This window comes from Nicotiana tomentosiformis, chromosome 3, assembly GCF_000390325.3.
Source record: "Nicotiana tomentosiformis chromosome 3, ASM39032v3, whole genome shotgun sequence".
NCBI classification, from domain to species: Eukaryota; Viridiplantae; Streptophyta; class Magnoliopsida; order Solanales; family Solanaceae; genus Nicotiana; species Nicotiana tomentosiformis.
In genome coordinates, this window is record NC_090814.1 from 49,711,343 (window position 1) to 49,727,219 (window position 15,877).

The 15,877-nt window shown below is 38.6% G+C and overlaps 1 protein-coding gene across 1 annotated transcript; it reads right to left on the reverse strand.

Moving 5' to 3' along the window:
• Positions 1–14,392: 14,392 nt before the first annotated feature.
• Positions 14,393–15,645, reverse strand: LOC104113559 (uncharacterized). The gene is made up of 3 exons (XM_009623763.2): positions 15,332–15,645; positions 14,699–15,257; positions 14,393–14,584 (listed from the first exon to the last, which is right to left on the reverse strand). The coding sequence occupies exons 1-3, from the start codon at positions 15,643–15,645 to the stop codon at positions 14,393–14,395; spliced, it is 1,065 nt and encodes a 354-aa protein (XP_009622058.2).
• Positions 15,646–15,877: the final 232 nt, after the last annotated feature.

The window sequence follows — 15,877 nt, forward strand, 5'->3', positions numbered from 1 at the left end:
GTCCTCGCCCTCTACCACGGACTGGAACCCTCCTTCGGCCTCTGCCTCGGCCTCTAGCTACTGGGGGAGTAGCTCTTCCCTGGTCTGGAATCTCATTAGAGCGTGTTCTCACCATCTGTGAGAGAATAAGAGAAGGATATTTAATACTACATCAATTGCACGATGGCATATGAAGAAAGGTAGTTTCCTAACACCATATAGCCTCTCGAAGATAAGTACAGACGTCTCTGTACCGATTCGCAAGACTCTATTAGGTCTGCTCATAACTTGTGAGATCTACGTGAACCTAGTGCCCTAATACCATGTTGTCATGACCCAATTCCACCTATAGGTCGTGATGGCGCCCTACACTACAGCTAGGCAAGCCAACTAATACGTCAATCGTACATTGGTTAAACTTTTATTCCAAGAAAATAATAAAATACCAACTTCTACCAATGTGTGTGCCAAGACCCGGTGTCACAAGTGCATGATCATCTAGTAGATTATACAAAACTTCAAATACTGTCTGAAATGAAATAGACAGAATATAAATATAAGAAGAGACACTGGTAACTGCAGAACGGCTCAGAAAGGCAGCTCACCACTATGCCTCGGGATGACGTGGGTATGTGATGATAGGTCCTCCACTAGTACCTGTCTCAGGTCCTGCACAAAAAGTGCAGCAAGTGTAGTATGAGTACGTAAACAACGTATACCCAGCAAGTATCAAGCCTAATCTCGAAGTGGTAGAGACGAGATGGCCGACTTTGACACTCACTATGGGTCAATAATAACTGAAATAAAACTAGGATATTTAAATCAGCATGATTTACAGAATTCACAATAATTTATTTAATCAGCAAAAATAATCAAATTCCTTCAAATGTAACAATTCTCAATATATTAATTAAATTCCTTCAATTCAAATAGTTTCCAATTTATCAAGTAAACCTCATTTACATGAGTCACAATTAATTCCTTAACAAGAAAGAATAATAATTCATTAAATCCCAAGGATTTTTTAATTTATTAATTAGCTTCACAAGCTGAAATAAATTATTAAAGTATCGTGTAATTATTATTATTAAGCACGATTTCTGCCGAGGACGTACGACCCGATCCAGAGTGTCGTGTACACTGCCGAGGGACGTGCGGCGTGATCCATAGATGCATCTATCCTGCCAAGGCGTTCGGCCCGCTCCACAAGAAAAGAGGACATTTTCTTATGTGCCTCCGGAAGGAGAGTATATTTATTATAAGGTAAATTCGGGAGGAGAATAATTTCTTTTAACAATTAATTGATTTAAACAGACAATCAAGCCTATGAGATTTTCATCCTTTAATATCTTTATCTAACAATTCACAATATATTCATATAGATATCAATTAATATAAATAAATCAAAGAATACAATTTACACAAGTAAGGCATGCTTTGAGTCCTAAACTATCCGGACTTTAGCATTAACAGTAGCTACGCACGGACTCTCGTCACCTCGTGCGTACGTAGCGCCCCCATAATTAGCAACAATTATTTAATTTTAATCACCTATGAGGTAATTTCCCCCTCACAAGATTAGACAAGAAACTTATCTCGTTTTGCTCCAATTTAATCCACTATATGGACTTTTACACGATTATTCAACTCCGTCTGACTCGAATCTAGCCAAAATAATTCGATAAAATCACTAAATATTGTAGAAATCAATTCTATAAAAAAATACTATATTTCAAAGAAAAGATCCCGAAATTAATTAAAAATTTGCCCGCGGGACCCACATCTCGAAATTCAGCGAAAGTTATGAAAATCTGACAACCCATTCAATTACGAGTCCAACCATACCAGTTTCACTCAAATCCGACTCCGAATCGATACCAAAATCTCAAAATTTCTTTTCTATGAGATTTCTAAACTTTTCCAAATTTCAATCTCAAAACACTAATTAAATTGTGAAAACAATGATATACTTGTATATGTAGACCAAATCCGAGTTAGAATCACTTACCCCAATATTTTTCCCTTGAAAATTTACCAAAAGTCGTCTCTGCTCAAGCTCAAGTTCGTCAAAAATGGCAAATGGGACGAATGCCCTCTTTTTATAAAACTGCCTAGCAGCCTTCGGAGCTGGTCCTCGAACTGGGCCTCGATCGCGGCTTCGATCACAGGCTCAAGCCTGGACCTCGGTCATGGCCTCGATCAGGGTATCAAGGTTGGGCCTTCGATCATAGCCTCAATTATGGCATCGAGCTTGAGCCTTCGATTGTGACCCTCGATCTTGGGTCTCGATCCTGGCCATCGAGCCTTGCCTTCGATCATGGCCCTCGAGTTGGACCTTCGATCATGGCTTCGTTACACTAGCTAGAGCCTGTACCTCGTCAACCCTGGGCTCGATACCTGGGCTCGATATCTGGCTCGATATCTGGGCTCGATCACAGCCCAGAATGTCCAACAGAAGAGGAAAAATTGCAGCAGCTTTTTAACTCAAATTTTTGATCCGTTAACCATCCGAAACTCACCCGAGGCCCTCGGGACCTCAACCAAATATACCAACAAGTCCTAAAATATCATAAAAACTTAGTCGAACCTCTAAATCACATCAAACAATGCTAAAACCATGAATCATACCCCAATTCAAGCTTAATGAAACTAAGAGTTTTCAACTTCTACATTCAATGTCGGAACCTATCAAATCAACTCCGATTGACCTCAAATTTTACACACAAGTCATAAATTACATAACAGAGCTATGAAAATTTTCGGAACTGGATTCCGACTCCGGTATCAAAAAGTCAACTCATTGGTCAAACTTCCAAACTTAAATTCTTGTTTTTAGTCATTTCAAGCCTAATTTAACTACGGACTTCCAAATAAAATTCCGAACACGCTCCTAAGTCCAAAATCACCATACGGAGCTGTTGGAATCATCAAAATTCTATTCCGGGGTTGTTTTCAGAAAACGTTGACCGAAGTCAAACTTAGCACTTTAAGGCCAACTTAAGGAACCAAGTATTCTGGTTTCACCCCAAACACTTTCAAATCCCGAACCAACCATCCCCGCAAGTCATAAATCATTATAAGCACCTATAGAAAGTTTTATTTTAGGGAACGGGGTTCTAAAAGTTAAAATGACCGGTTGGGTCATTACAGGCCTGAAGAGTTCGCATTTGCAAACTCCCCATCGTATTTGCGATGATGGCCTGGCCGGGCGTTGGTCGCAATTGCGATAACTAGGTCGCTTTTGCGACATGTCCAAGTTCGCATTTGCGAACAATTAATTGCAAATGCGATGAAAGCAAGATGGTAGTCCTTCGCAATTGCGATTGTTTTCTCGCATTTTCGGGGTTCGCAATTGCGACATCCGCGCCTGAACAAAAGAGGGGAAAACGGGATTTAGCTCATTTTTTTCAAACTCTCAACCCTAAACACCCTAGAGGCGATTTTCCCAAGAGATTTTCTTCCTAAATTTATTGGTAAGTGACTTTATTCTACTTCTTTTTAATTACCCATTATATTTCATAACTTTTCAACCTAAATTCTAAGATTTTCATGGTAGAAATTAGGGATTTGGGTAGAATTAGGGATTTTTATAAATTTGGGATTTAGACCTCAAATTGAGGTCGAATTTCAAAACTAATTATATAACTGGGCTCGGGGGTGAATATGTAATTGGGTTTTATCCGAATCTCGGGTTTTGACCAAGCGGTCTCGGAGTTGACTTTTTTCAAAATTAGTAAAGAATTAATCTTTTTCACTCATGGGTAGTTTCTAAAGCTTATTTTGCATTGTTTGAACAATATTTGGTTAGATTCGATTGGTTTGGAGGCGAATTTTAGAGGAAAGACCCTGGTTGAGCTTTGAGTTGATTGCAGAGCGAGTTAAGTGTGGTGGTTAACCTTGACTTGAGGGATTAAGACTTATTTTCCTATTTGCTATGTGCTTAACGTGTGAGTTCAACGTATATATGAGGTGACGCGTATTTATGTGTTGTTATTGGAATAAAACATGCAGGTGGTACTTGTTTCCTTGTGATTTGTCGCCTTATAATTATGATATTCATGCTTAGATTAGATTATGACTTATTTGATCATTTCTTCCATAATTATTGCTTAATTAGTAATGGTTGAGTATTTTGGAAGTTGAGGTTTGGTATCTTGGAATCGTAATTTACGTAAAGCACATTCTCCGCACTATTTATTTTTCGAATTTATATTATCTTTACTATATGGTAAGAAAAAGTGTTAAAGCACGAAGAGTGATGCCGTGCCATTTCATTATCTCATTTATTGATTAATACATAGTAAGGAAGAGAATTAAAGCACGAAGAGTGATGTCGTGTTATCTATATCATTTATTCATGGTTACATGGTGAGATCGTGAGTAAAGGCACAAAGGGTGATGCTGTGCCATTCTTCCCAATTATTCATTGATACATGGGCAAACTAAGAGTAAAAGCACGCAGGGTGATGCCGTGCCATTCCATTTTACTTATGTCATCATTTCATGGTAAGAATGAGAGTAAAAGCACGAAGGGTGATGTCGTGCCATCTTTATATCGTATGTTTATCTATCCTCATTGGTTGATGATTTATTTGGCTATCTTGTGTTGTCATACCTGTCATAATTATCGTATCTTTTTCCACTTTTGCATGTTCCCTCCCAATCGTACAGTGTTAAATCTCTGTTTTGTTGTTGTTGTTGTACATATATACATGTTTGTATAGGTTTAATTACGTGAGTATCCTGTCATAGCCTCGTCACTACCTCATCGAGGTTAGGCTCAACACTTATATAGTACATTGGGTCGATTATACTCATACTACACTTCTGTACTTCTTGTGCAGATTTTGGTACTGGTTCCAGCGGTGCGTACGTCAGCTCGGATTATTGTATACGGAGACTTGAGGTAGATCTTCTGGCGTCCGCAGACCTTGGAGTCCCCTTCCTCTTCCCTCTTTTACTGTTCATTTCATTCGAAATAATTGTATTTATGTCTAGAAGGTTTGGGGCAGCTCGTGAAGATATAAATGTCACCACAAATTACTCATGCCAAGAAATTCCTTCACAAACTGTAGAGGATAGTTCAAGGAGAATGGAAACTTCTGAGGCCAACACTGATGCAAGAAAATCATGGGGAGAGGAAGTTGAGGAGTAGAGGTCAATAATGCAGCTAATAGGAGTGCTAATAACAATGCCCTAACTGGCAGTCCACAAGCTAAATCAGATGGTGGTATTGAAGACCTAGCTACAGTAAACCTTAATATCCAAGAAACTAGGGTTGAGGATTTACAAGCACACATGAAGAAGCATATAACAGGGACAACTAGATATGGTAATGACACACCTAAGGAAGCTAGAATTTAGGAGAATGCTGGTAGAGAAGCTACAAGGAGGGAGATAAGTAATAGAACAGTAAAACCTAGGTTACCTAGGCAGGTTTCTTCTGAAATTGCAGATCATGCGATGGTGTGAGAAGGGGTTAGACCTATTCACAACACTCATACAATGGTCTTAGATGATACAGTGAGGTCAGGGCATCAAACAGTTGCAGCTAATGCAGCTAATCTCAATGGAACAATGATTCCTGCACCTGGAGCTACAGTGAACCCTAGTCCGAGGTTTGTTTATGAACTTCAATTCAGGGCTATTCAGGAGGCTATTGGTGATAGGGAGCAGCATAAGCAAGTAATAGAGGTTACAGCTAAGGATCAGATAGTCCAAGAATTGATACCAAAGACTACAGGAGGCATGGAGCCACTTCCAGTGGCTTGTGCTTCAGGAACTGGGCAACTTTTGCAAATTCAACTTAATGTACCATTGAAGAATCCAATCCATGTACTATATGACATTGTCACACACAATGTCACACAACTAGACATGCAGAATGTCATGTTGGATTAGATGCAACTGGAGGAAGAAGGAGATGATGAATCCACTGCAGGTAACTTTAAAGCAATTACTAAGGAAGCTGATTTGTCACCTATGGCTCAAGCTAGAAGTGGTAAGAAAGGTAAAAAACAATAGAATAAAGAAGCTCTATAAATTATAATAATCTTGCCCAAGAGGGAAGCCTCACAAACTAAATGATGATCAAGGCATTGATATAGAACATAAGGTCTGTAAATACACAGCAGGTCTTTCAGAGGGTGATCAACATGCAAAGGGAACATGGTTTCTTTGTCATTGCCCTTATGGAACTATAATGACCCGACCGGTCGTTTTGAGTATTTGAACTTTTCTAGGTAGTTTGATGGCATGATGAGCACTGTATGATGTATTATAACTTGTATGAATCATCAGTTTTGGTTTTCAGGTTATTCAGAGTCGATTTGGAAGAATGAATTTCATGATTGAAGCTTTAAGTTGGAAGAGGTGATTAAGTTTGATTTTTGTGAATTTGACCTTAGAATGAAGTTTTGATGGTTTCTTTAGGTATGTATGGTGGTTTTTGACTCAAGCATATGCCCGTATTTGCATTTGGATATTTCTAGAAGGATTCGACACTAATTGGCGAAAATTGGAAATTTGAAGGATTGGAAAGTTCATAAGTTTGATCGAGAGTTGACTTTGTGGATATCTGATTTGTATTGTGGTTATAGGAATTAGAGTAGCTTATTTATGTCATTTGGGACTTGTGTGCAAAATTTGAGTTCATTCCGAGTTGATTTGATATGTTTCGGCGCGCGTTTTGGAAGTTGAAAGTTCTAAGTTCATTACTTTTGATTTGAGGTGTGATTTGTTATTTCGATATTGTTATGTGTGATTTGAGGCCTCGAGTAGATTTACGTTATGTTGTTGGACTAGTTGGTATATTCAGACGAGGTTCAGATCATTTTGATCAATTTTATCTAAGGCTGCTGGTGGCAGGACCTGGTGTGATCGCACCTGCGGCTGGTTTTGCGTAGGTGTGATGGTCGGAAAAGAGACAAAGGTGTCGCAGAAGTGAGGTGTGAGCTGGGTGAGAAAGATCGCAGAAGCGGAGATTTAGGGCACAGGTGCAAAGGGATGGAGCGTAGGAGCGAGGTCTAGCGCAGGTGCGGATAATGGCTCGCACATGCGATGTCGCAGAAGCGGATATTTTGTCCACATTGTGTGACGTTCAAGTTCTCAGCTGGTTCCACAGAAGCATAGGTTCTGTCGCAGAAGCAACCATTTTTCGTAAAAGCAAAAAACGCTGGGCTGAAGCTATATTTTTGAGGGTTGGTCGTTTTATTCTCATTTTGAAACTTGGAGCTCGGTTCTGGGCGACTTTGGAGAGGAATTTCATCACAAGGATTGGGGTAAGTGTTTTATACTCGGTTTTTGATTATATTTCGTGATTCTATCTTCGTTTTTGGTAATTGGACTTTGAATTTTAAAGAGAAATTGGGGGTTTTAGCCTAAAGTTTCATAAGGTGAGTTTTTGCATTTTGAATATCGATTCGGAGTCAGATTTGGGTGAAACTAGTATGGTTGGACTCGTAATTGAATGGGTCTTCGGATTTTATAAGTTTCGTCGAGTTCCAAAGCGGGGGACCAGGTTGGACTTTTGGGTTGATTATTTGCTTTTGATTAAAGATTCGACCTTTATCGATTAGATTTGTTTTCCTTGGCATTATTTGATATTTTTGAGTTACTTTTGGCTAGTTTCGAGCCGTTCGGAGGTCGGTACGCACGGGATGGAATTTTTGGAGCATCACTTGGCCTGCTCGGCATTAGATTTGGCTTGTTCGAGGTAAGTAACACTTTTAAATTTGGTTTTGAGGGTATGAAACCCCGAATTACATGTTATATGATTGATGTTGAGATGACGTGCATGCTAGGTGACGGGCGTATGGGCGTGCACCATCTGAGTTGTGATTTAGTCAATTCCGTGGAACTGTGTAGCTATCTTATCTGAACGTTTTTACTGTACACTATGTGTTAGAGCACTTGAGCTGTAATTTGTGCTAGAAAATCATGTTTAGGCTATATGCTGGTACGATTGGGACCCATAATGGTCATTCTTTACTGTCAAGTTATGTGCTTAATTGCAGTTATGTACTTAGTCGCATTCATCATTTCACATCATGTCTCAGTCTCTGTTATCGTATATTGTCACATCCTGTATCATTTATTAGGGTTGCTTAGCATGAGCATTGTGAGCCCAAGAGAGTGGAGAGATTATTAACTAAGTGAGGCCGAGGGCCTGATTATGAGTGATAATTAAGGGATCGGGCTGCACGTCGCATCACATTTTTATTTATTTATGCCTGGATCTGGCTTATTATAGCGCTTGGGCTGAAGGTGCCCCTCCGGAGTCTGCACACCCATAGTGAGCACAGTGGATATTATATTTGGGATAGAGTTCCCTTGGCATGAAGTTTCCCATATATATATATATATATATATATATATATATATATATATATATATATATATATTCATATTTGGGATGGATTTTCCTGGGTATGGAGTTGCCCTATACTTTTATATTTGGGATGGAGTTCCCTGGGCTGGATTGGCCCTATACAGTACTGCGTGACTGACTATCAATTGCTATTTATATTGAGGGATGGATCTTCCCTAGGCTGGACCTGCCCCATGCAGTACTGAGTGGTTGAGTACATGAGTTCATCACTAAGATGCATAGAATTTGGCATATGTACTTGAAGTACATGCATAGAGATGCATTTCCTTCTGCTACCCGATTTTTAGTGACATTCATGATTTCACCTGTATATTGACATGTAGGCATAGAGATGTATTTTTCTCATGTTATACTTGAAAAACATGCCTATTTGTTCCGTAACTGTGAATGAGCTGAGTTATTTCTTGTACCATATTTATTATACGGTTATGCACTGTTGCTGGTTATTGGAGTTGGACCCTGACCCTTGTCCCAGCTCGTCACTACTTTCAACCTAAGGATAGGTTTGTTACTTATTGAGTACATGGGGTCGATTGTACTCATACTACACGTTTGCACCTTGCGTGCAAATGTTGGATGTTGATGTTGATGTGCACGGAGGGAGCTGGATCTGAAGATGTACCTAAGTTCTGGTCATATCTGCCTCTCAATATTGGTAGCTTTAGAATTTTAATCTATTCATCTATATTTCAGACAGATGATGTACTTTATTTCATACCAGCTTTGTAAATTCTAAATCTTAGAAGTTCATGATTTGTACTACCAGTCCTTAGATAATTCTTGTATAAAAGCAGTTATATTATCATTTCTTTTCTCAATACATCTCATTAAATTGGTTAGTTATTAATTGGCTTACCTGACGGGTTGGGTTAGGTACCATCACGACTAGTTGGATTTTGGGTCGTGGCAGGAACCTTTTCGGAATTCAAGGCATATTCATAGGTATAGGAGAAAACTCAATATGGAAGCTGCCTTATCAAACATAAATGGGAAGATTTGGTTGTTTATTGATGCTGCGATAGTATGGGAATTGGTAATAGAGACTGAGCAACAAATCACAATTAAAATGTATCATCAGGACATTGGCTAGTACATCATGTGTACATTTGTTTATGTTAAGTGTTCTACCTTTGAGAGACAGGAATTATGGGATAAGATATACTACTTGGCAAGTGATATTTAGATGCCAAGGCTGGTAGGTGGTGATTTCAATGTAGTTATGCATGAAGATGAGAAGATTGGTGGACTACCAGTGCATCCTCCCGAGTATGATGAGTTTGCATTTTGTGTGAACACAAGTGGACTGTTTGACATAGGGTATAAAGGCAGCCCTTTCACTTGGTGGAATGGAAGGCCAAATGTTAAATGTATCTTCAAAAGGCTGGATAAGATCTTAGTGAACATACCATTTCAAACTATTTTTCCTACTATTGAAGTGGAACATCTAATTAGAACAGGATCTGATAATGCTCCTTTATTTCTGAGTTGTGGTGAACAAGCATCTCAATTTGTCAAGCCATTCAAGTTCTTGAATTTATGGACTAAGCATGAAACCTTCAATTAGGTTGTGAGGCAAAGCTGGGTGGCAGACTTCATAGGGGATCCTTTTCTTATGTTTAAACATAAATTGAAGAGGGTGAAGATTGCTTTGTCAACATGGAGCAAGGTGACATATGGTGACATTTTCAAGCAGCTTGCAATCAAGGCTGCAGTAGAATTTTTTCAGAAGTAATTCACAAAAGAGGCAGATCCTACATCCTTTGAACTTCTCAATAATGTCCCTGCTATGGTATCTAATGAGCATAATATGGAACTTTGCAGAATGCCTACTAGAGAAGAAGTTAAGGGGGCAGTGTTTGATTTAAGTGGTGAGAGTGCTAGTGGCCCTGATGGCTTCACTGACATGTTCTTTCAGGAATGCTAGGACATAATAGGGGATGGCATATATAACATGGTGCAGGTGTTCTATGATGGGGGTTATCTACCAAAATCTATTACACATACAAACCTTGTACTACTTCCTAAAATTCCTAGGGTACAGACTTTCTCTGATCTTAAACCCATAAACTTAAGTAATTTTGTAAACAAGGTGTTCTCTAGAGTGGTGCATGACATATTGGAGAAGATTCTGCCATCTTTGATCTCCTCTAATCAATCAGGTTTTATCAAGGGAAGAAATATCTTTGAAAACATCTTGCTAACATAGGAGATTCTCACTGATATAAGATTGGGAGGTAAACCTGCCAATGTGGTGATCAAGTTGGACATGGAAAAGGCATATGATAGGATATCTTGGAAGTATTTGATGCATGTGTTAAGGAGGATGGGGTTTGCTGAATGCTTCATCAATATGGTATGGAATCTTATAGATAATAACTGGTATTCAGTGTTGATAAATGGGCAAGCTTCGGGCTTCTTTCATTCAACAAGGAGAGTCAAACAAGGAGATCCATTGTCACCAGCTTTATTCATACTGTCAGCTGAGGTACTATCTAGATCATTGAATAAACTATTTGAAGATAAGAAGTTTAAGGGATTTGGCATGCCTAAGTAGACTGATCCTTTAAATCACTTAGCTTATGTTGATAATACAATAATCTTTGCTTCTGCTGATCCATATTCTTTAGAGAAGATTATTGAAGTCATGTCCAAGTATGAGCACACTTCTAGCCAAATGATCAACAAGGCAAAAAGCTCATTTTATATGCATTCTAATGTGGCTGGAGCATTGTTTAATTCTATAGGGGCTATCACTAGATTTTCAAGGGGTGAGTTTCCATTTACTTATCTTGGCTGCCCAATAGTTTATACAAATAGGAGGAAAGATTACTACAATGATCTTATAAAGAAGGTGAAGGCAAAAGTACATTCTTGGAAGGGGAAGCTACTGTCTTATGGGGCGAAGCTACCTTGATCTCTATTGCGCTACAAAGTATGCCTACTCACATTCTTTCAGTACTAGATCCACCAGATAATGTTCTTGAGCATCTACATAAAACATTTGCTAGGTTTTTCTAAAGTAACAAGGAAGAAGGTAGAAGCAGACACTAAACTAAATGGCAAAACCTATGCCTACCTAAAGAGAAAGGTGGAGTAGGGTTCACATCACTGGTTGATGTCTCTAAAGCATTGTTTGATAAGCTGTGGTGGAAGTTTAGAACTTCCAACTCTCTACAGTCAAACTTTATGTGGAACAAATACTGCAAGAAAGAGCTGCCTACAGTGGTTCAATATAGGGAAGGATCACATGTATAGAGGAAGATGGTGGAGGCAAGGGAAGAAGGGGAACATGAGATCTTATGGGAAATGAATAGGGGATAAACTAATATTTGGCATGAGAACTGGAGTGGACTAGGAGCTTTGTATCATATGGTACCTCCTGATTTTCCAATCAATGAAGAACTACAGGAAGTGGCTGACTTAAGAGATGATGAGGGCTGGAATGAGCAACTCCTGGAGCAGTCTTTTCAAATGGATATTGCTGATCATATTAGACAGGAAGTGCATTTTGACAATATTGATGACTACTGGGATAGACTAAGATGGATTCCTACTCCTTCAGGTAAGTTTTCTGTTAGTAGTGCTTGTAAAATTCTGAGGCATAGAGAACCTACTAATCCTGAGCTCAACAAGATGTGGACTAAAGGCTTACCCTTTAAAATCTTCTTATTCTTATGGAGATTATGGAAAGGGATGATTCCTAATGATGATTTGTGGAGAAGAAGTAGATACATAGTGGTGTCTAAGTGATGGAGTTGCTTACAACCACAAGAGGACTCATTTCAACATTTTTTCTTAACAAGTGAAACTGCAACTAGTATGTGGAAGACATCCCTTCAGGAAGCAGTATTGGTAGTGAATTTAGTGTAGGTTCATCAAGTGATAATAGCATGTTGGAATGCACAATGTTTTCCCAAACTAAAACTATTGTTTAAGGTAGCTCCAGCAGTGATTACATGGGAACTTTGGAAGAGGAGAAACACAATGAAGAATGGGGGTGCAGTGTCTTGCAATAGGGTGATCCATGAGGTGAACAAGACTCTACATTATCTAGAAAGAGTGAGGTATCCATGGTTGTCAAGCATTCCTATTTTATGGCTAGATATAATCAGATATTTTGAAGGCTACAAGCCATATGCTGTGACCAAGAGAGTGACATGACAGTTTCCTTATGAAGGGTGGTTCAAATGCAACACTGATGGTGCATCTAGAGGCAATCCTAGACCTAGCTCCTATGGTTTTTGTGTACGAGATCATGTTAGTGATTTGTTATTTGCTAAGGTAGTAGAGACAGGGGAGGCAACTAATATAGTGGCAGAAGCTAAGGCAATTGTAGAGGGGCTGGCATATTGTGTTGAAAAGCAGTTGCATCCACTGATTATGGAGACTGATTCTTTGGTAATGAGGAAGTTCATTGATGGGGAATGGGAATCTCCTTGGTGTATAGGGGCTGAAGTGAGGAAGATTAAGGAGATAAAGAGCAACCACAATGTACTCTTTTAGCATGTATTAAGGGAAGGCAACATTGTTGCTGATTTTTTAGCTAACCTAGTTTTCTCTTTTGTAGGTAAACTTACATATCAGTCATTTCATGAATTTCCAACTGAAGGAAAAACTTTGATAAACATTGACAAAGCACAAATACCTAACCTTAGGGTTAGGGTTGCCACGAGAAAAGAACATGATTGATGAAAGTTTACTATAGTTTACTGTCTGTTTTTGCTATTGACTACACCCTTTTTCATTCTCATATAGTGTGTAAGGAATTTTTAGTGGTATTAGAATGGCAATATGCTCATTCTGGAGGAAGTTATACATTGTATGGAACATGTAGGGCAAACAGGCAAGCTAATAATTCAAATACAAGGTTACAAGGTGAAGTACTTCTAGCTAGTAGGGTTTGGTATTGGTGAAGTGTTTTAAATAGTCTTGTCTACTGGTTATTCATTGGTATACTCAGTGTGAATGAGTTCATAATTCTAGGTAGAAGGCTGGAACTAAGTGTTGCTTTGTATGAATTGATGATGCATCTGTTGCTTGATTCTTCGCATATTAGTAATTGTATAGTGTTGTATCATTTTCCAGTGGTATAAGTGTGGTTTCATACTCATTCTGGAGATGAGAAGGCAGTGTATAGATTATATTTATCAAGAAGACAGTTGCTTTACTATACACTTGTTCCCAGAATCATTATGACTGACCACAAAGATGACTGTTTTTCATGGAGATTGAAGAGCTCAAGTTGTACCAACACATTGTTATTGCAGTTCTGGATTGCTTCTATGCATTGGTGTGATTGTTTGGAGTCCATATTTGCCTTGTCCACAGGAATCTTCTATTTTGGAATGCATAACCTGGCACCTGGTGAGAGCTTTGGAGGTGCTACTATTTGGTTATTGCCCTTGGCATTAGGATTCACTTGCACTGATTGTTCCTGGAAGCATACATCCTACTTCATTATAATAGCTAGATTGTTAGTTCTAGTTTTACCATTTATAGTACTAGCTAGTAATAGTTTACATATTTTAGATTGGTTTGGACATATTGTAAGACTTGGACCCATGTTTTTGGGATTTTATATATATATATATATTAGCCACTAGGCAACCAACCTAGTGGTATATTTGCTAAAAACTAATTGGTGGTCAACAGTTGCCCCTCTTTTACCGGAGACGATGAAAGAGTTTTCGGGCAAAGAAATTGAACCAAATCCAATTTTGTCCTGACTTTTTAGGCATATATTGCAGGAATAGCACAAAGATTAGGATTTTTAGGATTAGGAGTTAAGGAAGATTCTGGGAGGATTTTTGGATAGTTGGGGGACAAATTCGGGCTTTGAATTACTTACATAATCAACTATCCTTTCCCTCCTTATATCATCTCCTTTCCCAGTATCATTAGGATTAGGAGTTGAGATAGATTCCGCCTTTTAAATCCCTTCTCCTGTAGGATTAGTAAGTCCTTCCTTTGCCTCTATACTAATCCCAGTGTTCTTAGGATCAGTGATGGTATCTTCGGCATTCTTCAACTTCTCCTTCTCCTGTGCTTTCTTGGATTCATTGCCAATTGCTTCTTCCCTTTTTCATTGACCTTATCATCTCCTTTGCCATAAGTGATCCTCAAGGTTGGTTGATCAATTTCTTCTACTTCTAATGCATCGAATTTGTTCTTGGTTGCTACTGCATCTTTAGTGACCTTTCCTTTGCTTTTGCTATCCTATTTCTCCTTTGAATTGTCAATAATATGGCCACTTCTATTTCTTTGATATTTATTCTGCCTCATTTGCATCCATTCTTGCTTTGTTGGATTAGCATTGGACTTTCCCAACACCTTTCCACTAGTTAAAACCTTGGTAGTATTAGTTGTCATACCAACCAATTCTTTGTCTTTGTCACAATCATCAGCTCTTTCCTCAAATGTTTTGTGCAACTCCGGGTCAATTACCGAGCATTCCAATTCATTATGTCCTTGTTTATTGCAAGCACTACAATACTTGGGTATGTAATCGTACTTAATCTTTATCCACTTGAACTCCTCAAGCCCAAACTCATCCTCTTCCTCTACTAGTTTAATACGTTGAGAAAACTTAGATAATAAATTAACCTCAACTTTCACCTTAGCACAACTAGGTCTAGTATCATTTTGAGTTGCAAGATTAACATGTAAAGGATTCCCAACTGCACTTGCCAATGAAAAAATACATTCCTTACCAAAGAAATTAGGTGGCAATTCTGGAAAACGGATCCATGCTACTGCTATTGGAGTGTTTTCATCAGGCTTCCACCATGGATTCCACTTTGTGCATCTCATCTGCCACATATCTCCTTGAGCTTTTAAGTAGAAGACATGCTTTGACAATAGATGAACATAATCCTCCATAAGTGATAACCTTATCAACACATAATTGTCCTATATTAATCCAATAAAATAGGCTCCTTTAAGCTCGCATTGTATAGGTATAACCTTGCATAATTCACTGATGGCATGTTTTTCATATGAAATTTCCCAAGAACAGCTAATTGTAAACCTTGTTGAATGATGGATTGTTTCACCTCCTGCTTCTTCCAGTTGATAACAGGCTCGCCATGAAGAAACTCAACTGTTTTGAGAGGTAGTTTGGCTAGGGTTTGCATGGGCGTATTTAATGCTTTTGGTTGAAGCAATTGCGTGTAGTTTTGTAATGGATTGGGGTTCGTAATGGATTGGGGAGGCTGTGAGGCAGTGTTTGACCACTGACCAACCTCAAGAGGAGGCTGGCCAGTGGCCGGAGTAGCCATTAAAGGCTTTGAGCGAGCTTCGTTTACAGTCGTCGCAAATCACCTGTCGCCAGAGCTCTTTCCTCACGCGTGGGGTTTTCGCCAATTTTGACCCTCTCTTTTAAAATTAATTTATTTATACTTAATAGTTTACAATAAATATATTGAAAATGTATTCAATCAATAACAATTATTTTGACAAGATTAATTTAGTATTAGTAATTTTAAAATTAATAATTCAATGTAATAACTG